The sequence below is a fragment of the Phoxinus phoxinus genome (genome assembly GCF_949152265.1).
Source record: "Phoxinus phoxinus genome assembly, chromosome: 4".
NCBI classification, from domain to species: Eukaryota; Metazoa; Chordata; class Actinopteri; order Cypriniformes; family Leuciscidae; genus Phoxinus; species Phoxinus phoxinus.
This window is the reverse complement of record NC_136879.1, coordinates 2,865,165-2,889,109: the sequence shown is the minus strand read 5'-3', so window position 1 is coordinate 2,889,109 and position 23,945 is coordinate 2,865,165. Positions and strand designations below refer to the sequence as shown.

Genomic DNA, 23,945 nt, shown 5'->3' with positions numbered 1-23,945 from the left:
TGGCCCCCGTATTGTGACAATTTCCAGATTTTAAGATGCGTTGAAAAAAAAGTTGCACCCAATCTATCAAAGGGCTGGAAACAATTTGCCGCACGTGTGCTCTACTAATCAGGTAGTTTTCTATGTAGAAGTATGCAATTGAGTACACCATCTTGTGTTGCTTTGTTATTTATTTGTTCTGATATTGTCAAATACTATCACTACATTATATTATACCTAGTTTATATTATAGTTGAATAGTTAACAGGCTAAATCTTGCTTACAGATTCAATTGTCAAAATAAAAGAAAAGTGGGAAAGGTCATGTGTAACATCAGACCTTAACACCGACAGAGAGCAAGATGTTACACCTGTACGCCAACGAAGGAAGTAAGCACATATTTCTTTGTTGAACATGAAATAATCCTCATTTTAGTCTGAGTTTTAACTGTATCACACAAAATGTAATGGAACTGTGTCATGTATTTATGCTTGAGGGGAATGTTGTCACCTTTGCTTGTATTGCATAACATAATGCATGAAAACCAAAAAGTCTCATAATGGTTAATTTACATAGACCAAAACGTCTCATGTCACCATCACCCTCATCACCATCATCAGAGGAAGATGGCCTTCTGGTAAATGTACAACCTTGCCCACCCAAAAAAACTAAAAAACAAAATCGCCCTCCTACAAGAAACTTGACAGCCCCTCCTCCCTTACCATTGGTCATAAGACCAAAGACCACAGATGCCATCAGAGCTGGTAAGCTTATTTTGATCTCTGTGTCAAAATAAATCACATCAGTCAACATCGCTAGGCTTGTGGTGACAAACATGCTAGCTTTATCTTTTTGTAATGTTTTCATTTCATAACAGGGATATCACAGCCCCGACCAGTGTCCTCCAACAGCAACCGTGGTCCAGTTTCAATCTGGCAACCAAGCAACTTGGACTCTTCTCAACGTACGAGTGATGACCTAGTCAAGATATGGTGTATCTGAAAAATGTACAAAAGGCTTGTGGCGACAAACACATAATCTTTTTGTAATGTTTTTATTTCATAACAGGGATTTCACAGCCTCGACCAGTGTCCTGCAACAGCAACCATAGCCCTGTTCCAGCCTGGCAACAGAGCAATACATATTCATCCCAACGTAAGAGATATGACATAGAGATTACATGCACCTTATCTACACTAACTCAAGCATTTCTGATTATATTTGTGAGACGTGTTACTAACATCAATTAATTATTTTTTATTCAAAGGCATGACATCAAATTGGAGGCAAGAATTGGAGGCCAGACCAGAGACTGACTGCCATCAAAGGCCAGCCTACACTGAACGTAAGCATCTTTCAGAAATGATGGCCAGTAGGCCTTTGAACTTAACCTAACATGTGCAGATTTACTAGATTATTTAGGATATCACTATCACTAATCACAACCATGAGGTAATTATTTTTTATTATTATTTCCAAGTAACAACAGTTAGTTGGAGGCCTGACGAAGTGGAGGAACGGCATCCAACTCCATTGCCCGATGAAGGGCTGGGCCTTCCTGAACGTAAGCTATTTAATCCTATTACCTCATTGGGGTCTGTGGGATCTGTTGACGCTTCCTAAAAGAAACATGCTGGAATTAACATACATCGTACTTGTTGACTTTGGCTCATTTTGGTGTATTTGTTTATATTACATATGTATGTGGTGTTTGGGTCCACTGGACCACCAAATACTAGCACCACCAATACTTCCACTTCTACTAAAGATACAGTAGAACATGTTGATTTTTTTTTTTTTTTTTATGTTTACATAGTACGTTTATAAATATTATGGGGTGAGGTGGTGAGGTGGAGTGGTGTAAAACTGGAGCAATGGAAACATGTCTGAATCAATGAATCCACCTTCTGTTTTTGGCAATATGATGGATGAGTTTGGAGAATGTTATCTGCCTGGCTGCTTTGTGTCAAACTTAAAGGCTTGATGGAGGAGGTTTCAGTTTGGTTTGAAAAATACTGGGGACATATACATGGATGTGCAGCTTGGTTTAAAACCAACTGGGGACAGGTATTTTACAAGGTCCTCACTTGACCACTGCATGTATGTCTGCTACTGTGATAACTCTTACAAATACAGACACTAAAGACTATCAACATGCTAAAACAATGGAATAATGGACAACTATAGGAGACTCTACAAGACATGGCAGCGAACAGAAGATATCCTAAGTGGCTGTGGCATAATTATTAGCATGGCCACCTCCAGTGTTTGAGGTTACAAGTTCGTGTTCAAGTTTCATAACATCTAGGTCTACTGAGACTATAGCTTGCAATGCTTTGCCAATGATAAACACAGCTAAACGTATTACGAAAATGTCTTACCTTTTCATGGTCCACTGAATGTTTCCTGACCTAAATGTGACGTATATATATTTCCTTAGAACCAAGAAATTGCCTTCCCACCCATCAACACATGCCAACTAACTGCACTGGTGAGTTTGGTCACATCTTTCTCTTCATGTCGATAAAAAGCTCTTTTTATGATACATTTAATAATGCCATTTTTGCTGTATTTCTAACAGCAGTTGAAAGGATTATCCTTGAACAACTAGGGGAACTTCACCTCAAGCTGGAACATTTGACCACAATTGTCCAGTCCCTCAGCCAAAACAGGGCTTTACACCAAGAAAGCCCTGACTACCAAAATGTGCTTCCAATTTCCACATTGGAAGACTTAAATCAATTTGATGAAAGGCTTCGGCAAGATGCAGATTTTAAGAAACATATGGTATGTCCTCTAATACTTTGAGGTGTATATGGGTAAGCAAAATCAAAATGGGGTGTTGATTAGTTAAGTTTGTTGGCCTGCAAAAATCCAAGCAGGAGTGTTGATCAAACTAACAAGACATGTGACAGGAAATAGGATTTTGATTGCCTGTAGTAACATTTGCTTTAATTCTGTATTTTATTACAGATTACAAAGCTGTCCATAACTGGAGGAATCAACATAAAAAAAACAGTGTGGAGAGTGTGCAGGAAAATTTTCACTCCTGAACTTGCCACCCACCTAAATTGGTGTGGGAGAGGAGAGAAGACTGGCATTAAGTCACGACCAGTGCATGAAATTCTACTGCGTAAGTTTTACTAGGTTAGCAGTAACAATCCCATCAAGGGAGACTTCATCAATATGCCTGTTTCATATACAATTATGCTTAAAAGCTAGCATACAACGGTAGCATATGTTGTTAAATACTGCCATTTATTTTGCAAAATATAACTGATCTTGCAAAATACTTTTAAGGATTGGTCAGACAAAGCCGTTTATCACATTTTTCCACATTTCATTTTTTAATCATGATAATAACTGAAAACACCAAAATGGCCCTGATCAAAGTTTATACCCTTGAATGTTGACAACCCAGATTTACATGGGAAACTTAAGTTTCTACATGTGTGACTTTCTGTAATTGTAATGAGTGTTTGTATAAATACTTCTGTTAGTGATTTTCTTAATGTAGCTCTTGAGGGGGTGTGAATGTAATGTAAATGGATTTTAAGTCAAGTCAAGTCGCATTTATTTATATAGCGCTTTTTACAATATAGATTGTTTCAAAGCAGCTTTACAGAGATAACAGGAAAATAGGTTAGGAAAAAATGGTTTTGTGGGAGTTGTTTTATAATAGAACAAGTTGATTGGAGGGTGTTATTTTTAGAATGGAAGGTACCGGTAAAAGGTTGATAAATGCATGTTCTAGGTGTTATGTTGGTAAATTAAGACGCACCCCCACACTTTATTGTAGCTGATACATTGATTTGTTACACAGGTAGTTAATTAGTACTTCCCTCTCTTGATAATATTTTCTCTTGTAGTGACAGTTCTCAGGAATGGTGCCCTGGCAAACGTTACTGAGGCTGAGGTCGAAGCAGCCATTCAAAACTGGCTCAGGCTGAGCCAAGATAGACTTGGAGGGCAGCGGAGGCAGAGACCACAGCTGTGAAGGTGAGCTGATTGATGAAACTATAGGAGGTGCTTCCAAATCTAAAAATCTAGGGATTTGTTACTGTGCAGTCTTACTGTACCCTTAAGCTCAGTTCATCACATTTTAAAGGTGGATTTTATTGATAAAGACTGTAGGCCTATATGAAAATTACAATTAAATATTTTTATTTTAAAAACAAGGGAATTTTTTTTGTATTCAGCCATTGTATTGTATTCGTTCTTAAGTTAACCTTCATCGTTAATACGTGTTTCCCGAAAAGTTCTTAGTCCTTCTGTAAGTCATACATTCTTAAGGTTGGTCTGAACCACTCTTAGCTTCACCTTATCACTGTTGACCGTCTATACAAATATAATTATTTTAATAAGTTTTAATAGACGTGTTGAATTAGGTAAAATTAGTGTACAATTGTCATTGTCACTGATTGTTGTTAGATTTTTTTATTATAATATTATAATTTAATTAATTCTTAAAAAAACATTTTTTTAAGAATTATACATGAAAAAAAAAACAGTAGATACAAATGTTTCACATATAATGTTCTAAATGATTCCAAAGCATCATAATATGTAAGGAACATTAAAGTCACAATCATATCAAAGATATTACAGAACATTCGATTTACATATTAAGGAAAAAAAGAAAAGAAAACATAACAGAAAGGAGGTATACGTGTATAATTAAAGTAAGTGAGAGGAATTTAATTCTTTATGGAATTAATAATTCTTTTCATAGTTCTGTTGCTTTGCGGTTTGAAAGTCCTTGCAGTGTTTCAAAGTAAATCTTCATGTCGGCCTTAAAATGGTATGTTGGGTATCCTTTCAGACCATTTACATTTATGAAAAACTTACCAAGTAATAAGATAAGATTTAACATAAAAACGTCACTCTTATCCATATCTTTTTTGTTATAATAAAAAAAAAAATCCCCTTTCTCTATGACAATTTTTTTATTTTTTTTTTTTTTTTTTTTTTTATTGAAAGGAGTAGAACAACATACAATAAAACCATGAAAGTTACATTTTCCTTCCTTCTGTTTTTACTATACCAACCCCCCTCACCCCCGAAACATCCCTTCCCTGGGCAGCTTAAGTACAATAAAATAACATAGCATCTGTTTACAAAGGCAAAATATAACAATTATGTCATTACACCTTTTCAAGGCATGTTCCCATACATACCAAAACATACTGTCACAGTGTCTGGTTTATGTTCCTTGGGTCACCACTAGATGTCCTCCTTCCCCACGGTGTCCATCACACTATTGTACTACATTTCCCACGATCCTTGTCTTCTCATTGCACTCGGCTGGTTCCTTATCACTGATCATTGCACTCAGCCATTTCCCCGACATCGCCGACTGAGGAGGCTCAGACAACCACTTGGGGTATCAAACAGCGACATCCAGCGGGGGACGTGGATTTTCACATCAGATTACCTGCGAGAAGTCACGAAGATTGAGGACGGAATGGCGGCATCGTCAGCGGGACGTGGTCGTGGGAAATGTAATCGAATAATAGCGGGAAATTCAAAAAGCGATGGAAATTCTGTTTCAAGAGCGGTTGAGCACGACTGCTCCGTGAATGGGTCAGACGAAGGTAGGTGTGAAGAAATGGATTATAGTGAAGGGAAAGATGAAGTAAATGAGGGAATATTGAAGGGAGAGTTTTCAAAAAAAAAAGATAGTCAAGAAAGAGGGAATAAAAGAATAAGAAATGAAAGTGATGGGGGCGTAGAAAGTGAGGAAGGTCATGAGCAGAACAAGGAAATGCATGAGAATTTTATAATTATTATAAGATTCAATGATAAAGATCAAGAGAACATGAAGAAGATGAACCCGTTTGTACTAACAAAACATCTGGCTAGTAAGATAGGGGAGATATTACATGCAAAGGTCCTAAATGATGGAAATTTGTTGGTTAAATGTGCAAATGAAGATCAATGTGAAAAAGCATCCAATGTTAAAGAGATTGGAAAAATGATAGTGATAAACACAAGGAGGGTGGGAGCTCGTAATGGTGGAGGATGCAAAGGAGTGATCACAGGGATACCAATGAATGTCGGAATGGAAGAACTTAAGACTCATCTTAAAGGGGGAGAAATAGTGATTGCACAAAGATTAAAAACAACAAGAGAAGGAGAGAAAAAGGATAGTGAAACGGTATTGATTGAATTTGAGGGGGAAAATATGCCAAAAAAGGTATACCTTGGTTATATGAGCTACCCAGTGAGAATGTATGTCCCAAAACCTTTGAGATGTTTTAAATGTCAGAGATTTGGTCATATAGCCAATTACTGTAAAGAAAAGAAGAGATGTGCTAGATGTGGAGGTGAGCATGACTATGGAAAGTGTGGAATAGGAGTGCAACCAAAGTGTTGTAATTGTGGAGGAAGTCATAATGTGGCATATGGAGGATGTGAGGTGATGAGACAGGAAAATAAAATCCAGAAAATAAGAGTGGAAAGAAGGATTACTTATGCAGAGGCAGCAAGAGTGTCAAAAGCACATAATAATATCATCATAGAACAAGCAGAATGTGTGGTTGAAGAACAACAACAAAAAGCAAATGACAAGATATATGTGGATAAAAAGGACTTAGTGACGTTCATTGCAGGAGTGATAAACAGTACAGCGGAAGTTAAATCAAAAAATGATAAAATACAGCTGGTTGTTAAAGCAGCAGTAAATCATTTAGGACTAGTGGGACTGACATGGGAAGAAGTGAGGGAGAACCTCACCAATCAGTCCAGTCAGGAAGCACCATGTATTGGGTAATATTAATGGTTATTATTCTACAATGGAATGCAAGAAGCTTAATGGCAAATGGCCAAGAATTCAAACATTTCATTAAAGATAGCAAAATAAGTCCAGATGTAGTGTGTATCCAGGAAACTTGGTTAAAGCCAAATTTAGAATTTGTGATTCATGGGTATGTAGGTATAAGAAATGACAGAGATATTGGGGGTCGGGGAGGAGGATGTGCTACATTTATTAAGCAAGACATTCCATATAGGGTACTAGAAAAGGGAGAGGAGTTAGAATACATTGTGGTAGAATTGTGGGATAGAGGGGAGGAAGTGGTTATAATAAACTACTATAATCCTTGCAAAAGGTTGGAAGTAGATAAGTTGTTAAGATTACAAGGAAATAATACTAGACAAAAAGTAATATGGTGTGCAGATTTTAATGCTCACAGTAAAATTTGGGGGGCTTCACGTACAGATGAAAATGGAAGGGTAATAGAAGATTTGATGGATGATAAGGAATTAGTGTGTTTGAATGACGGAAGAAAAACAAGAATTAATATAACAACAGGAAATGAATCGGCATTGGATATTACATTAGTGTCTAATTCTTTGGCAGGTATAAGTAACTGGCATGTTTGGACCGATACAACAGTGGGAAGCGATCACTACCCAGTGTCATGTTCAGTGGGAGGACGAGTGGAAATAAGACCAGGTGAAGGAATACCTAACTGGGATTTTAGTAGAGCAGATTGGGTCAAATTTGAGCAATTAAGTGGGGAGTATTTATCAAGGATTGACATTTCTGGAGAAGTAGACAAGTCAAATAGACAAATAATTTCAGCTATTTTTATGGCAGCAGATGAATCTATTCCCAAGAGTAAACAAAGGAGAAATAAAAAACTGGTTCCATGGTGGACAGAAGAGTGTCGTCAGGCTGTTAAAAACAGGAATAAAGCATTCAAACTAGTTAAAAACACTCATAACATGCAGCATTTGATTCAGTATAAGAAGGCACAAGCTGTTGTGAGAAGGACAGTACGTCAAGCAAAAAGGGCAAGTTGGATGGATTTTTGCAATAAAATAGGAAGATCAACACCTGTGGGCGAGGTTTGGGGAATGATAAAAAGGATGGGAGGAGTAAGGAGGGATTGGGAAATTCCAGTTTTAATTACTGAGGAAGGAACAGCAGTCTCTAATAAGGATAAGGCAGAGATAATGGCCAAAGAATTTGTTAAAATTCACAGTTCAGAAAACCTATCAGAAGTGTGTAGAATAAGGAAGGAAAGAACAATGAATCAGCATCCAGGTGTGTTAGAATGGAGGGAAAAAACTGATGAAATAATTGATGAACCTTTTAATTTGGCAGAGTTGATGAGAGCAATAAATAGAGCTAAACCAACATCCCCTGGAAAAGATCAGATATGCTATGTGATGTTAAAGCATCTAGGAAAAGGAGCGCTTCTTAAATTACTGCAGCTGTATAACAGAGTGTGGGAGGAGGGAAGGTTACCAAAGGCATGGAAAGAGGCAGTAATTGTTCCAATAAGGAAACCTGGAAAGGATCCTTCTAAACCAACAAGTTATAGGCCAATAGCATTAACATCAAATGTATGCAAAATTATGGAAAGGATGATAACGGAAAGGTTATCATATGTACTGGAAAAAAGTGGAAAGCTAGCAAACTATCAAAGTGGTTTTAGGAAAGGAAGGAGTACCTTGGATTCGGTGGTAAGACTAGAAAATGAAATAAGGAAAGCTCAGGCAAATAAGGAATCAGTCATTACAGTGTTTTTTGATATAGAAAAAGCGTACGACATGATGTGGAAGGAAGGATTGTTAATAAAGTTGACCTTGATGGGTGTAGGTGGAAGAGTTTTTAACTGGATTTTTAATTTTTTGTTTGGAAGAGAAATTGAAGTACGGATAGGATCAGATACATCTAGTCAGTATGCTGTGGGCAATGGAACGCCTCAAGGCAGTGTGATAAGCCCACTACTTTTTATCATCATGATCAATGATGTTTTTAAAAAGGTGCCAATGGGTATAGGGAGATCTCTATTTGCGGATGATGGGGCTTTGTGGAAAAGGGGAAGGAATATGGAGCATGCAATTAGAAAAGTTCAAGGAGCAATTGATGAGGTGGTGGAGTGGGGATATGACTGGGGGTTTAAGTTCTCAATAGAGAAAACACAGGCAGTCTTTTTTACCAGGAAACAAATTAAAGAAGGGATGAAGTTAAACATGTATGGAAAAGAATTAGAAAGGGTTGGAACATTCAAATTTTTGGGAGTAGTTTTTGACTCACGGTTAACATGGTCAGATCATATAAAAAAAATAGAAGGAAAATGCAAAAAAGTAATAAATGTGATGAGATGTTTGACAGGTAGGGAGTGGGGAGCGAGTTGCTCAGCATTAAAAACAGTATATGTGGCTCTGATAAGATCGGTTTTGGATTATGGCAGTGTAGTTTATGGGTCAGCAGCCAAATCTCTTTTAAAGAAGCTAGATGGGATTCAGGCTCAGGCATTGAGAGTGTGTAGTGGTGCTTTTAAAACTTCTCCAGTTCCTGCACTTCAGGTAGAAATGGGAGAAATGCCATTAGCATTGAGGAGGAGGCAGTTGATGATAAACTATTGGGCTAATTTGCAGGGACATAATGATTCTCACCCCACAAAAGAAGTGTTGCAAGAGACATGGGAGAAGGCAAGATATAGCGGAGATAATTTTGGCAGAGTAAGCAATGAGGTAGCAAAAGAATTTGGAGTATTTCATTTGAAGATGAGCCCTGTAGTTGTATATCCGATAGTGTCTCCTTGGGTACTTGTTTGGCCTGAAATTGACTGGTATTTGTTAGAGTTAAAAAGGAAAGGAAATAATCAAACAGGTTTGGTTAATGCATTCAATTACCACTTAAATACAAAATATAAGGATTTTGTGCATGTATATACAGATGGATCTAAGAATCCTGAGACAGGAGTGACAGGATACGGGGTGGCAATACCTGTTAAAGGAACAGGAATTAATAGAAGAACATCAGATTTTTTAGGAGTGTATACAGTGGAAATGGTGGCAGTGTTAGTTGCATTAAGGTGGGTGGAAAAAACAAGACAAGAAAAGGTGCTGATATGCTCCGATTCATCCTCAGTCCTTATGAGTTTAAGGTCATTTCACTCAAAAAGCCGTCAGGATGTGTTGTATGAAATCCTTCAGTCAGTAACAAGGATAACGAATCAAGGAGGACAGGTGGAATTTATGTGGGTTCCAGCACATGTAGGGGTGAAAGGGAATGAGGTGGTGGATGAACTGGCAAAGAGGGCATTAAAAAAAGATAATATAGAAATGCAAATTAAAATAAGTAAAGCAGAGGTCAAAAGTATTATTTGGGAAAAAACTAACAAAATGTGGCAGGAAGGGTGGGATAGAGAGGAGAAAGGAAGGCATTTATATCAAATTCAAAAGAGTGTAAAAATAACTAGGTTAGGTGGTGGGTACAGGAGAGAGGAAACTGTAATAACTAGGTTAAGGCTGGGGCACTGTGCTCTTAACAAGTCACTGAAAATGATAGGTAAACACGAGACTGGTCTGTGTGAGTGGTGTCAGGAGGAGGAGTCAGTGGAGCACAAAATTATAAGATGTAGAGAGTATGAGGTACAGAGAGAGATAATGAAGAATCATTTGAGGGAAGTAGGGGTACAGGAATTAACATTAAAAGGGTTGTTGAATAAAAATGACAGAGCACAGGTTAGAATATTGATAACTTTTTTAAGGGAAACGGGTTTATTTGATAGGTTATAAGAATAGAGATAGATATGGAAAAGGGAGTTGGGTAATGAATGATTGATTGTGTATGTGATTAGAAATTTTTTTTTTTTTTTTTTTTTTTTTTTTTTTTGGGACCTAGATTGTAAACCTATCGTCTGATTCACACTCCGGAGCAGAAGGTGGCGGTAATGCACCGAAAGCTGGTTGCCAACCGCCGTTAAAAACAAAAAAGAAGAAGAAGAAGCCATTTCCCCATTATCATTGTCTATTCCCTGTGTATTTATACCCTGTCTGTTTTAGTATGTGTCACGGAGTCCTTATCCATTATCACGCCATTTCGGAGTCCTGGTTTCTCGTCTGTTCTTGTTTCATGTTTGGATTGATCTTATGGTTTTGACCCCTGCCTGGACTGTTTGTGAGTACGGATTTCCCCAATAAATACACTTACTGCATTTGGATCTTCTCCCTTGTCTCCTTGCGTATGGATCGTGACACATACGAACCAATGATAAAAGTATCATTATTACAGCATAAAGGCAGACTGAAGTCAAAGCAGCAAATAAAACATCACAAACAGGGTGTATAGAGAAAGCGATACATGGAATATAAGTTAACAACTGGGTAATTCTTTCAGATTTTTAAAATATGACAAAATAGGTTCCCATTTCGAATAAAATCTGTCCACAGATCCCCTTAATTTAAATTTTATCTTTTCTAATTTTAAAAATAACATCACATCTTCTAGCCAGACTGTTGCAGAAGGAGGGGTAGGGGATTTCCAACTTAACAAAATTATTCTGCGGGCCAATAAATAAGTATAAGCAATAATGTCCCTCTGGGTTACAGTTAAGGTAGTGGTTACAGTGTCACTGGGAGCTCCAAAAATAGCTATTGAAGAGCAAGGCCGCAGTGTCACCCCAAGGGCTTCACTGATAGTTTTAAAAAACAGTGCCCAGTAATTATTTAGAGAAGAGCAAGACCAAAATGTATGTGTCAGACTGGCTGGGGAGAAAGAGCATCTATCACAGGCTGCATCTAACCCGGGATATATTCTCGCTAACCATTCCTTGCTCAAGTGAACCCTGTGAAGCACTTTAAATTGTATAAGCCCTAACCTAACGGAGGATGATGATGAGTGGACCTTTTTAAGCGCCTCCCTCCAAAAAGCCTCAGACAACTGTATGCCCAGCTCATCTTCCCATCTGGATTTAATTTTATCCAGATTGTACCCTTTTAAAGACATGAGCTTGGAATATAATATGGAAATCAATCCTTTATTATTAAAATGAAGAGTAAGACTATCTAAGGGTGAAGTAGGAGGAAAATCAGGGAAGGGTGGAAATTTGTTCTTAACAAAATTACGAATCTGAAGATATCTAAAAAAATGGCTTTGTGGGAGGTCAAACAATCTGCAGAGGTTCTCGAAACTATTAAATAAACCTTCAGTATATAAATCTTTGAAGCATATTAACCCGGAAGTTACCCACTGTCTAAATGATGAGTCTAGTGTAGAGGGAGGGAATAAATGATTTTTGTAAATAGGACCCAAAACTGATGCTGATGTAAATTTATAGTGACAGCGAAACTGATTAAAGATCCTAAGAGTAGAAAGTACTACAGGGTTAGATGTGAATCGAGAAGCTTTCAAAGGTAGGGAAGAATACACTAAAGCAGGGAGAGAGGAAGAGTGACATGTTTGTGCTTCAATTAAACACCAATTTGTTTCTGGGCAATGAAGCCAAAATAGTATTTTCTGAATATTTGATGCCCAGTAATAATGAGTAAAACTTGGGAGGCCTAAACCACCTGCATCACGTGTCCTCTGAAGAATATGCTTGTTAACTCTGGGGATCTTATTTTCCCAAATGAAAGAGGATATAGTTTGATTAATTAAGCGGAAAAAGGATTTGGGCAAAAAAACTGGTAGGGACTGAAACAAATAAAGGAACTTGGGAAGAATTGTCATTTTCACTGAATGTATTCTTCCAGCTAAAGTAAGGGGAAGACTACGCCACCTTTCTAACTCTGCCTTTACTTCTTTAAACTGAGTTTTATAATTGGCTTCAAACAAAGAAGAAAAGAAACGCGTCATATGAATTCCAAGATATTTAAAGCCATTTGGAGAAAACTGAAAGGGTAATGATTCTTGTTTAATCTGTAATGCCAAATCATTAATGGGGAAACATTCACTTTTTTTAAAATTTAATTTGTATCCCGAAAAGTTACCAAACCGACCTAATAATGATATAATTAAGGGACAACTAGATATGGGGTCACTGATGTAAAGCAAAAGGTCGTCGGCATATAAAGACACACAATGTTCAATACCCCCCCTCCTAACCCCCTGGAACACTGTGGCTGTTTTCAAAGCTATTGAAAGAGGCTCAATCACAATATCAAAGAGAAGTGGGGACAGTGGGCATCCCTGACGAGTCCCTCGTGTTAATGGGAAAAATTCTGATCGAGAATAATTAGTCCGAATTGATGCCGAAGGGGAATGATATATTAATTTGATCCAAGACATAAAATATTACCAAAACCAAACTTTTTTAAGACTGCAAACAAATATGGCCATTCAATTCGATCAAACGCCTTCTCCGCATCCAAGGAGAGAACTACCTCCGGGTGCGGAGAAGTATCAGAAAGATACATTATGTTAGCGAGTCTACGAATATTAGAGAAAGATTGGCGACCTTTAATAAATCCAGTTTGATCGTCAGAGATTATCGAGGGGAGGACACGTTCTAAACGAAATGCCAACATTTTAGCTAAAATTTTAATGTCAGCATTTAAAAGAGATATAGGACGATACGATTCACACTGGGTAGGATCCTTATCTTTTTTCAGAAGGAGTGTAATGGATGCTTGCAAAAAAGTTGGAGGGAGAGAACCTGCCTCCAAAGATTCTTTAAAAACCTCAAAAAGAATTGGTGCAAGTTTTTCCTTAAATTTTTTATAAAAATCAATAGGGTACCCATCAAGGCCTGGGGATTTACCACTCTTCATTGCCATAATGGCCCTACTAATTTCTTCAATCTCGAGGTTGCGTTCTAGATCTACTACCATATTTGATTGCAAAGTAGGAATATCTAAATTAAGAAATTTTCCATATCTGTTGGATCTGAAGGGAATTCAGAAGTGTATAATGAGGAGTAAAAGGTTTTGAACGTTGTATTAATTTCTTTTGGGTTGCTAACTAAAGTTTGATTAAAGTCTTTTATCTGAGAAATAAGACGGGACGCGGTTTGACGTTTCAGCTGATGAGCCAAGAGCCGACTTGATTTGTCTCCATATTCATAATAAAGACCGCGTGTCCTCATTATTAATTGTTCTGCATGAGAAGTGGATAATAAATTGAACTTTGTCTGCAAGTCATCTCTATTTTTATGTAATTCAGCTGTGGGTGATTCAGAATATTGTCTATCTAAATCTAATATGGATTGTGAGAGTGCTTGTATTTCCTTCCTACGTTCTTTATTAGCATATGATGTAAAAGAAAATATTTGACCCCTCAAGTAAGCCTTTAAAGTCTCCCAGAGTAATGAGTAAGACACTGAATCTTTTTTATTGTATTCCAGAAAAGTATCTATACTAGTTGAAACAAAGTTACAGAATTTATCACTGGATAGCAGTAGTGGATTAAATGTCCAGATTGGTCGCTCTCTGATGTTCAAAGGGAAGTGCAGGTCCAGCACAACAGGTGCATGATCGGATACAACTATAGCGGAGTAGTCAACTTTCTTAACCATTGATATAAACAAGTTGTCTACAAAAAAATAATCTAGTCTAGAAAAGGAATGATGGACATGGGAATAAAAGGAGAATTGTTTAGTCAACGGGTTTAAGAATCTCCAAGGATCCACACAGCCGTTCTGTTGCATAAATAGAGAAAAGGCCATTGCCATATCAGAAACCTTACTACTAGTGCTGGATCTATCCAGCTGAGGATCGAAAACACAATTTAAATCACCCGCGAATAACAAATGATGTGTATTAAGCTTGGGAATTAATGATAGGAGGCTATTAGCAAACTGAACATCATCCCAATTTGGAGCGTAAACGTTAACTAAAATCACTGGGACTTGAAAAAGAGACCCAGAGACAATAATGTAACGACCATTAGGGTCATAGATTGTGTCAGAAGGTGTAAACTGTACTCTCTTGTTAATTAAAATTGCCACACCTCTTGATCTGCTATTAAATTTGGAATGAAAAATTTGACTAACCCATATCTTACGAATTCTATTGTGATCATCAAGTCTTAAATGTGTTTCTTGTAAAAACAATATATCCGGTTTGAAAGATTTAAGATGGGAAAAAACCTTAGCTCTTTTAACGGGACCATTTAATCCCCTGACATTCCATGTCATAAGCCTCACAGGATGACCTCTATCCTTGTCACCCATAACTGTATGATACAGAAATTAAAAGCATGCAGGGGTTTTGATCGAAAATAAGTTTTAGCAAGGAATGGTAAATGAAAAGAAGGTAAACAGTGCTGCCCCCACCGCCCACGCCGCCCCGCAACCGCCCACGCCCCCCCGCCCCCCAAAAAAGAAGTGAACTACAATTCCTAGGTCTAATTCCCCAACTGAGGATGATCGCAGATAAAACATAACGAAAAACTTCAAAAGAATGCAAACCAAAAAATTAACATACAAAGTCAATGTAAGTGCAGCCCCCTTATAAAATGAGGTTCAACGTCGTCTCAAAAATTGTACGTTATCCAGCCGGAGGGGAGAAAAAAAAAGTGTACGATTTTATAATCATTAGTCCAGCGCAGCCTCGGGTTTGAACACAGTGACGGTATGAAGCTTTTAATTACAGTCTATGTATAAAACCGTAAGAACGTTTTTTTTTTTTTTTTTTTCTTACCCGAGGGGGCAAAATGGACGTCTTCTTTGCACTTTATTCTTCACCCCAATTAGTAAGGTAGAACTCGTTGGCTTCTTCTGGCGTGTTGAATAAGTGTGTTTTCCCTTCGTGAGTAACCCGGAGCCTTGCAGGGTACAAGAGACCAAATCTGACTCCTTTTTCATAAAGCCGAGACTTCACATCTTTGAACGCCGCTCGCTTCCTCCCCAGCTCAGCGCTGAAATCCTCGTGGAAAAACACCCGGTGCCCGCGAAAGAGCAACTCTCGCTGTTGCTTACTGAATCTGAGGATGCGATGCTTGTCCTGGAAGAAGTGAAAAAGAACCAGAAACACTCTGGGTTTAGTCTGATTGGCCCTTGCACCGTTGGTTTGGTTGGATCCGACTCGGTGGGCACGAGAAAGAACAAGAGGACTCGTGAAGAAGTCTTTCCCTAGTACTTCCTCAAAAAAATCAGTCATAAATTTAATCGGGTCTTGTCCTTCCAACTTTTCGGGGATGCCCACAACTCTCATATTACATCTCCGTGAGCGATTTTCGAGATCGTCCAGCTTTTCCTTCAGTGACACGTTCTCTTTCAGTAGCGCATCCATTGAAGCCTCGACATTCACCAGCCTATCACTGTAGTCATTTAGTCCATCTTCAACCTCGCGAAGTCGTTCGTCATGAGCTTCGTAATATGATTTAACTTGCTCCAATGTCGCGTTAACAGGTGACAATGCACCAGCCAGTTCTGTTTTTAAAAGAGAGTGAACTACTTGCGTCACATCAGAAAGAAGCACTGACCGGAGCTTTTCGAGATCTTCAGGTAAAGTCGTTAAGCCCTCAGGGGATGGCGCCATCTCGTCGATCTTGTTCGAAACTTCGCCGTATTTGTCACCAGTTTTATTTCGAAGTTGCTTTCTACTAGCCATTTTTGTTCTACCGTTATTTCAAGTAATATCAGCTGCCAGATAAGTGAATATCGAAAAAATAGCGACTAAATGAACAAAAGAGGTCGGGAGCTACACTCACATACGTCTACTCACGCCATGCTTAACCCGGAAGCCCCCTCTATGACAATTTTAATTCAACATATTAAATAAATATGAAAAGGAAACTTAAATACCATTTCTTACGACGTAACCTGTCCGTGCCTCCGTGGCGATGGTGCTGAATGATATCGATGGCTATAGAGATTACAAAACGTATTTGTTGATGTAGTAGGCTATTTTTTATTTATTTAAAAAAGGTCTAAACTAATTTGACCTATATTGTTTTCACTCTGTTCCAGGCTGCCAGGAAGAACCTATCGAGGGGCTACATTGATCCTGTTCCTTTTTAATCCCTTCTCCTGGAGTTATTTTTTGTTTTATTAAAGCGTCTTAACTTTGAATCGTGTCTGTCTGTTCATTATACTAGAAACAGTTACACACACAAAAATAAGAAGATAATTTTTTTCGTTGACATATAGCTTAACCTACTTTTTTTCATATTGTTTTTCATGTTGGATAGTCAAGTAGCCCGAGGGGGACAAGTCTTATACGTAAATAATAATAACAATAATAAGTCAACTATTTAGAAAATTGGCCAAATTGGAAATGCCCAAATAATTTTTTTCAAAGGATATATGGCTATTTTGAGGGATGAAAGTTGATGTGTTCAGTATTGAAGCTATTTTATGAATGAAAGTCGCGGGCAGCGTTGACTAGTTTCTGTGCTCCTGAATGTTGTGCTGCGTGATCTCCGCTCTCTGAGAGCAAATTGTGTGTGTGTGTGTGCGTCAATGAAAGCAGCATGGTGTCTTGTAAAGGAGTAGCCCGAAAGGTTCGACCTATAAATATAAAGGTCCTATAAGCCTATGCAGAGCGGCCGGGATTTACAGCTTTTGCATCGTTCAAACATCGGCCGGAGATCATTTGCGATCAGATGCCGATGTCGCGGCGACATATTGCCGATTAGCAAACGCTCTCTGAGCGACATCACGTCGATGGAACTTCGTATGTCGGGCCAACGTCGGCCCGACGTACGTGTGCTATCTGGGTATGTGTGTCTACAACATAGATGGAGATAATGTATTTAATAATAAATAAAGCAGAAAAAAAAGCTAAGTAAAACTTACCCTATGTAAATAAATAATCTTTAAAATGTAAACATTTGTGCTATTAAACACACACACACACAAATTGAACAAGTCATTAATGTATTGTACACAGACTACACATTAATGACTTGTACAATTTGTGTGTGTGTGTGTTGAATAGCAAGTGATAACATTTTAAGATTTTCTATTTACATAGTTCATTGTGAACAATCAGAGGTTTATAAACAATATGTGTTCTGATATAACTGATCGTACATTATAGCTATTACTTTTGAATAATTAGCCTTGAAATTAAATATTAGAAATTTTGAGCAGCTGGATCTTTACATTTTTTTTTTTCTGGATTATATTAAACTTTACCACAGTAAATACAATAAATGATGACAGACAAAAAGTGTAAATTTATTTATTAGAAACAAAGCACACAAAGATATAATAACAATATAATAACAGAATAATAATATGGAAAAACAATAGATTAATAATATTTAAACAATAAAGAACACACTAAAAACCACACTGAATTAAAAAGAGGAGAAAAAGGTCAAATGTAAAAATGTACGGGGGAAGATCAAGTCATCTTTTTCTGCAGTGCTTTTCAAGAGATTTCTTGACCTTCTTCGCCGCCTCTTTTGTCTTTGACAGAGAAACTATTTTTTTAATTTGCAACGGCAATATCCGCCGTGGCCTTAGCCTCGCCTTGAGGTCCATTGGAGTCAGGACCACCCTCAGTTTCTTGAGCTCCACAGCCGCCATTTCTCCAGAGCCTTGTTGTTGTGAACTCTCATCCTGTCAAAGAAAATACATGGAGAACAATTTATCATTAGTCTGCAAATCAAGACAACATCTATGGATGTAGTCTCTGTACATGATATCAGTTTACCTTATTGGACCCTGGAGTGGACACCACTGGCTCTGGTACAGCATCTTCTGGGCTGGTGCTGCTCGACGTCACGTCGGAATCCATCTTTGACCGCTTGCGGGGCTGAGGTGCACTTTTCCGGGGCCGGTTTCTCTTCTGCGGTGACGGGGCTGTCTCGGGTGGTGAACGCTCCTGTCCCTGGAGCGCCGTCTGGAAAAGTATCCGGTGCTCGACGGCCTGCTTCACCGACAAGTTTGTGACATAGAACTTGTCAGCCGTGCGCACGTCATGGCACATGAACTTGGCCAGCTTCTCTCTGTCTTCAGACGCGTGCGTGAACTTGGCCTACAAACACAGAGGAAAAGAAGGGAAAACAAAGGAAAATTGATAAGATAAAGATGAGTGATTTAATGAAAGTTTGTTCATCTGAAACCACTTTGCGATATATAGTAGAACATTATTAGCTTCATTCATCAAGGAATCAAAGTTTGCATGTGATATGACAACAGTAGTATCATCTGCAAATAAAATGGGCAATGCAGATTCAAACATCGAAGCTAGGTCATTTATATAAATGAGAAACAGGAGTGGCCCAAGAATAGATCCCTGAGGTACACCACAACATAACTTAATTCTCTTGGAAGTACTACCATTAATAATTACATATTGCTCTCTATCAATCAAATAATCCTCAAGCCACTTGAGTACAACATCCCGAAACCCATAACGGTGAAGTTTGGAAATCAGAATGTCATAATCAACTGTATCGAATGCCTTTGACAAATCTAAAAATATACCAACTGCAAACATGTTGTTATCCAGTGCTATAGAAATTTTGTCTATGAGTTGTAACAGAGCCATATATGTTGAGTGTTGACAACGAGATCCTATATAAACATCAATATGGATTTCGACAACATTCAAATGTTTTAACATTCTTGCGTATACCAGTTTTTCCAAAACTTTAGAGAAGCAAGGTAAAATGGAGATCGGCCTATAGTTATTAAAAAGGCTAGGATCCCCTGCCTTAAATAAAGGTATAACCTTTCCAATCTTCAAATCTTTTGGGACTACCCCACTTTTTAAAGAAAGCATAAGGACATGAGTTAAAGGTTCACTAATTGTTAATGCCACTTTTTTGAAAAGTTTTGCTTTAATTTCATCATGACCTGCTGCAGTGTCATTCAGGTTTTTTATAATGCCTAACACTTCTCTAGATGTCGGAGGATCAAAATTACCTATTGCAGGGAAGCAACCAATTGGGTCGGTTGGACAACCATCTGTATAAACAATTTTTTCAGCAAACTGCCTTCCAACATTGGCAAAGAAATCATTAAAACCATTTGCTATATCAAAAGGGTTGGCAAAAGAGATACCATCTTTAGTAAAATTAGTTGGAAATTTAAAAGAACCTTTTTTTTTGTTAAGTAAGTCATTAATGATATTCCATGTGGATTTTATATTACTAGCAGACTCTTTAAGTCGGTATGAATAGTAATTTTTCTTAGCTATACGAATTAGGTGAGTAAATTTATTTTTATATTGCTTGTATGTATCACAATTATATGGTGTTGGATTTTTAAGAAATTTTCTATATAATTTGTTTTTCTTTATTGAGGACTTCAATAATCCTGAAGAGAACCATGGTTTAGTTTTGTTTGACTTGCCTTTATACTTCACTAGCGGAAAGCACTCTTGAAATATAGAATTAAAAGTTTGAAAAAATAACTGGTAAGCCAATTGAGCATCATGTTGAATATAAATATTATCCCATGTTGTGTGCTCAATCATAGATTTAAAACGATCCATATTCATTTCACTAAACTTTCGATAGCTTGGTTTCTCTACAGTCATTCTTGAGCTACCACTAATTCCTGAGTTCAAATTAAATATGGGGAAGTGGTCTGAAATGTCCGCGCACAATATTCCTGAATTAGATTCATAATCAAAAGAGTTTGTAAAAATATTATCAATCAGGGTGGCAGTTTTGCTTGTCACCCTGGTTGGTTTACATATAAGAGGATGAAAATAGGATGAAAACAATACATTTAAAAAATCAGCTGTTGAAGCATGGCTTTCACTTTGAAACAGATTGATGTTAAAATCACCAAGTAGAAAACACAGTTTACCTTCATCATTAATAACATCCAAAGCAGCAGAAAGTGCAACATTGAAACAATTAACATTACTGTCAGGTGGGCGGTATATACATCCAATAATAACATTTCTTCCGCCAAACTGAGAGCAAGAGAGTATTTCCAAGAACACAGATTCAACATTACATTCGTCAGAGTTTAGCGTAAGATCCTTCCTTACTATGAACTGAAAATCATTATGCACAAAAATAACAACTCCACCTCCCACCTTTTCCTTTCTACATGAATGAACAGAATTATATTGAGACATGTTGTAGAAATCTATCATATCATCCTTGATCCATGTTTCTGATAAAGCAATAACAGAAAATGTGTGCTTTAAAACAGACATAAAATGAGTTAATTGATCGTTATTTTTAGGTAAACTACGTATGTTAAGGTGAAATGTAGAAAAAATGTCAGACTTACTTGTGAGATTACCAGATAAACTGCTGAACTCATTTTCATTATAATAATTACAGGGACGAGATTTATTGTGTGCATAATTTAAGAAAAAATGCGTATCTGGGTCACATGAATCAACATTGTCCATGTACTTAAATTCATTTAGCTGGTATGGATTGAAAACCCGATCAGAACAATTATACTCAACATCTACATTACTCCCACCTTTCATATTTTCTTCAGAGTTTTTCATTGTTATTGTCAATCAGCACCCAAGTACATTGAATTGTTGACTCACTTCTTTAGTCTTTTCAGTCCGTCCTCTGTCTTTGGGAGGTAGGCTGAATGATTAGTTTGTCGTATCGTAAGAATGCTATCTCCCCTCGCTCTCTTGCGGCCTTCATAGCTGGGATGAGTTCTTTGCGTTTTTTACGAACGGCATCTGAATAGTCCTCGTTTATATACACATTCGTTCCTTTTAGATCTTTTGCTTTCTCCATAACCCTCACTTTATCTTTAAATCTAAGGAACTTTGCGACAATCAGCCTGGCTCTCTCTCCCACTGATCGCCCGGTTCGATGCACCCGTTCCAGCTCAATCCCCGTGATATTGAGCTTCTCAGAGAGTAGCTTCCGTACCTTGGCTTCTGAGTCGGCCCAGCTCTCGTACCCAGACTCTTGGATCCCGTCAATCACTATGTTGTTTCGTCGGAACTGACCTTCCAAGTAGTCCATCCTAGGCAAAGCTGAGTTGATATTTTCACGAGACATTGATATATCTGAAACAAGATTTGAGCTTCGTGGAGGATTGCTTATCTTTAGCTTTTAGCTCATCCACCTCTTTTTGCGTGTAGTGGAGGCTTTCACGCAATCCACTTATTTCCCTGGAAAGTTCATCAAGTCTTTTGTTATGTCCCTCAGTCATTATTGACAGAAAATTCTTGTAGCTTCGCTCCTGCTGCTCCAGCAGCTCTCTATAAAATAGTCACATGAATCTAATTATATAGTTAAAAATCTAATTATATAGTTTTCAGGAATAAAAATAAAAGGGATTTAAAAAAAGATGCTAAATTATTTATTAATAACATTGAAATCAACCAAGTTACAGTAATACAATTTTTAGGGGTATTATTAGATGAAAAACTTTCATGGAAAAACCACATTGATTATGTGTGCGTAAAAATCATGAAGTCACTTGGCATCATCAGAAAAGTTTGTTCATTGGTAAATCAATCCTGTCTTTTAACTCTTTATTATAGTCTATTATATCCTTACATCTCTTACTGTAACATTGTTTGGGCCAGTAATTACCCTTCTTCTCTGCAAAAAAATCCATTTGATCCAAAAAAGGTTTGTTAGACTGGCAACAGCATCAAATCGGTGTGAACCATCGGCTCCTCTGTTTAAGCAATTAAATATTTTATCTATTTTCAGCATAAACGTCTATCAAACATGTATCTTTATGTATAAATATATGGCTCAAAATCAAAGCCTCCCAAAAGTGTTTAAAAACTATTTTTTAATGAACAAGGATGTGCATTCATATTCAACCCGACAATCAATGAATGTTCATCTTCCTTATTATCATACAACTCTTGGTCAATTTTTCTTAAAATATAGAGGACCGTCACTTTGGAATACTATTCCCTATTTTATTAAAACCAGCTCATCATTATCAGTATTTAAGTCAAGAATGAAAAGACACCTGTGTGATTGTTAAACTTTTGTATTGTGTGGTGTCTAGAATTGTCTGCCATTATTGTGATGATTGCTGTTATTTATTATAATACTTTGGTGTGGTATTAACTGAATAAACCAGAGGGGAGGTTTTATTATAAGCCCTTGGGGGTTTCTTACCTCTCCTGCACAATCCATATGTACTGTTTTTTACATCTATTTTTTTTTTTGTTTTTTTTTTTGTGCTAATAAATAAAAAAATAAATAATGAGTGATAACCAAAAATATGTGCTCATGTGAGAAGACACTTACGTGGCTGGCGATTGACGTTCTTATGTCAGTGAAGGTCGGGCATCCAGGGAGGGCCATCTCCTTCCACGCCTCCTGGAAATACCCATTAAAATTTTTATACAGGTTGGGCTGCGAGGTAAAAAAAATAATAATTTGGCTTCCTCCCCGCCCGGCAGTCTGTCCTTTATGGCCAGAAACCGATTTGCCCAGGCATATTCATGGTCGTGAAGTGCAATCTGTGCTGGCCCAAATGCTCGATTTGTCTTGTGGCTGCATACCTGATCTCACACACACACACACACAGTTAAGAACAGAACAGATAAATACAAGTCCCCAAAACATTTATGTATATAAATGACAAACACTCACGTTTATGACATGCGCCTTCTCGTTGTGGGAATACCGTGCCCCCTGCACCTCCTGGATGGTCGTGTTTGTCAGGACACCTCCCCTGTGGCCGTAGAGGGACACCAGGAAGGCCGAAAAGTGCCCATAGAAGCGCCACAGGTTTTTGTAAGAGGGGTCCCTCTCCAAACTCTCTAAAAACAACAACAACGAGTAAAATCTCAGCAATTAAATGGCAAATAAATGTTTACAGTTAACTCCTTGAAGAGTACAAGTTGAAATGTTTGAATAAAAAAAAAAAAACTTACCCAGAAGTTCAGGGATGGCTTTTGATGCCAGCTCCTGGCACTTCAGGAGGGTCGCCTTGGACAAAACGCGGTCCTCCTTCCATGCCTTCACCGCTACCTGATGGATGGCCACGCCCCTGCCCATGCTCTTCAGGACCCGGTGCAGCCCGATGAGGACAGTCCTACTTAGGCGGCAGGAGGTTGGAGGCGTTTCAGCAATGTAGTCCATAAACTGGGCCACATTGTGTGCATAGTGCTTTCCAGTTATCTCCTTCATGTGCGACTGCCTAAGAGACGAGATCCATCTGCACACAGACCAAAAAACAACAACAACAACATCAGAAATCAGGAAACACTCAATTCAAAGTACCATCACATACGCAAAAGTGCACAGATGGGCTGATCACGTACAGAATTAGGTTTGCAGCAAAAACACCAAATTCTAAAAAGAATCCCATAAGAAATATATTTGACAGCATCACATCACAGCTGTTAAAAGCGCA

At 37.8% G+C, this 23,945-nt stretch overlaps 3 protein-coding genes across 3 annotated transcripts; 1 reads left to right on the top strand and 2 right to left on the bottom strand.

Annotated features, from left to right (window-relative positions):
- The first annotated feature begins 268 nt into the window (after nucleotides 1–268).
- Nucleotides 269–4,090, top strand: LOC306997265 (uncharacterized protein). Its single transcript, XM_079610493.1, has 10 exons — nucleotides 269–368; nucleotides 556–743; nucleotides 857–943; nucleotides 1,048–1,134; nucleotides 1,247–1,324; nucleotides 1,460–1,543; nucleotides 2,420–2,470; nucleotides 2,561–2,766; nucleotides 2,953–3,112; nucleotides 3,849–4,090. The coding sequence occupies exons 2-10, from the start codon at nucleotides 569–571 to the stop codon at nucleotides 3,974–3,976; spliced, it is 1,056 nt and encodes a 351-aa protein (XP_079466619.1). The 5' UTR covers nucleotides 269–368; nucleotides 556–568; the 3' UTR covers nucleotides 3,977–4,090.
- Nucleotides 4,091–17,947: 13,857 nt separating this feature from the next.
- LOC306997401 (uncharacterized protein) lies at nucleotides 17,948–23,082 on the bottom strand. Its single transcript, XM_079610702.1, has 3 exons — nucleotides 22,832–23,082; nucleotides 18,325–18,648; nucleotides 17,948–18,230 (listed from the first exon to the last, which is right to left on the bottom strand). Exons 1-3 carry the CDS (start codon nucleotides 22,886–22,888, stop codon nucleotides 18,018–18,020), a joined length of 594 nt encoding a protein of 197 aa, XP_079466828.1. The 5' UTR covers nucleotides 22,889–23,082; the 3' UTR covers nucleotides 17,948–18,017.
- Nucleotides 23,083–23,152: 70 nt separating this feature from the next.
- Nucleotides 23,153–23,731, bottom strand: LOC306996868 (uncharacterized protein; the record flags this gene model as incomplete). The annotated part of the gene is made up of 2 exons (XM_079609771.1): nucleotides 23,464–23,731; nucleotides 23,153–23,349 (listed from the first exon to the last, which is right to left on the bottom strand). The coding sequence occupies exons 1-2, from the start codon at nucleotides 23,717–23,719 to the stop codon at nucleotides 23,153–23,155; spliced, it is 453 nt and encodes a 150-aa protein (XP_079465897.1). The 5' UTR covers nucleotides 23,720–23,731.
- Between the last annotated feature and the right edge of the window lie 214 nt (nucleotides 23,732–23,945).

What these genes read in the sequence shown, in the direction of transcription:
- LOC306997401 (XM_079610702.1), bottom strand. Translation starts at nt 22,888, where the DNA reads ATGGCCCTCCCTGGATGCCCGACCTTCACTGACATAAGAACGTCAATC. An exon ending in GAACGTCAATCGCCAGCCAC is followed by an intron (nt 18,649 to 22,831) that starts GTAAGTGTCTTC and finishes CTGTGTTTGTAG; the next exon opens with GCCAAGTTCACGCACGCGTC. An exon ending in CCACTCCAGGGTCCAATAAG is followed by an intron (nt 18,231 to 18,324) that starts GTAAACTGATAT and finishes TTTCTTTGACAG; the next exon opens with GATGAGAGTTCACAACAACA.
- LOC306997265 (XM_079610493.1), top strand. Translation starts at nt 569, where the DNA reads ATGTCACCATCACCCTCATCACCATCATCAGAGGAAGATGGCCTTCTG. An exon ending in AAGGCCAGCCTACACTGAAC is followed by an intron (nt 1,325 to 1,459) that starts GTAAGCATCTTT and finishes ATTATTTCCAAG; the next exon opens with TAACAACAGTTAGTTGGAGG. An exon ending in CAGATTTTAAGAAACATATG is followed by an intron (nt 2,767 to 2,952) that starts GTATGTCCTCTA and finishes ATTTTATTACAG; the next exon opens with ATTACAAAGCTGTCCATAAC.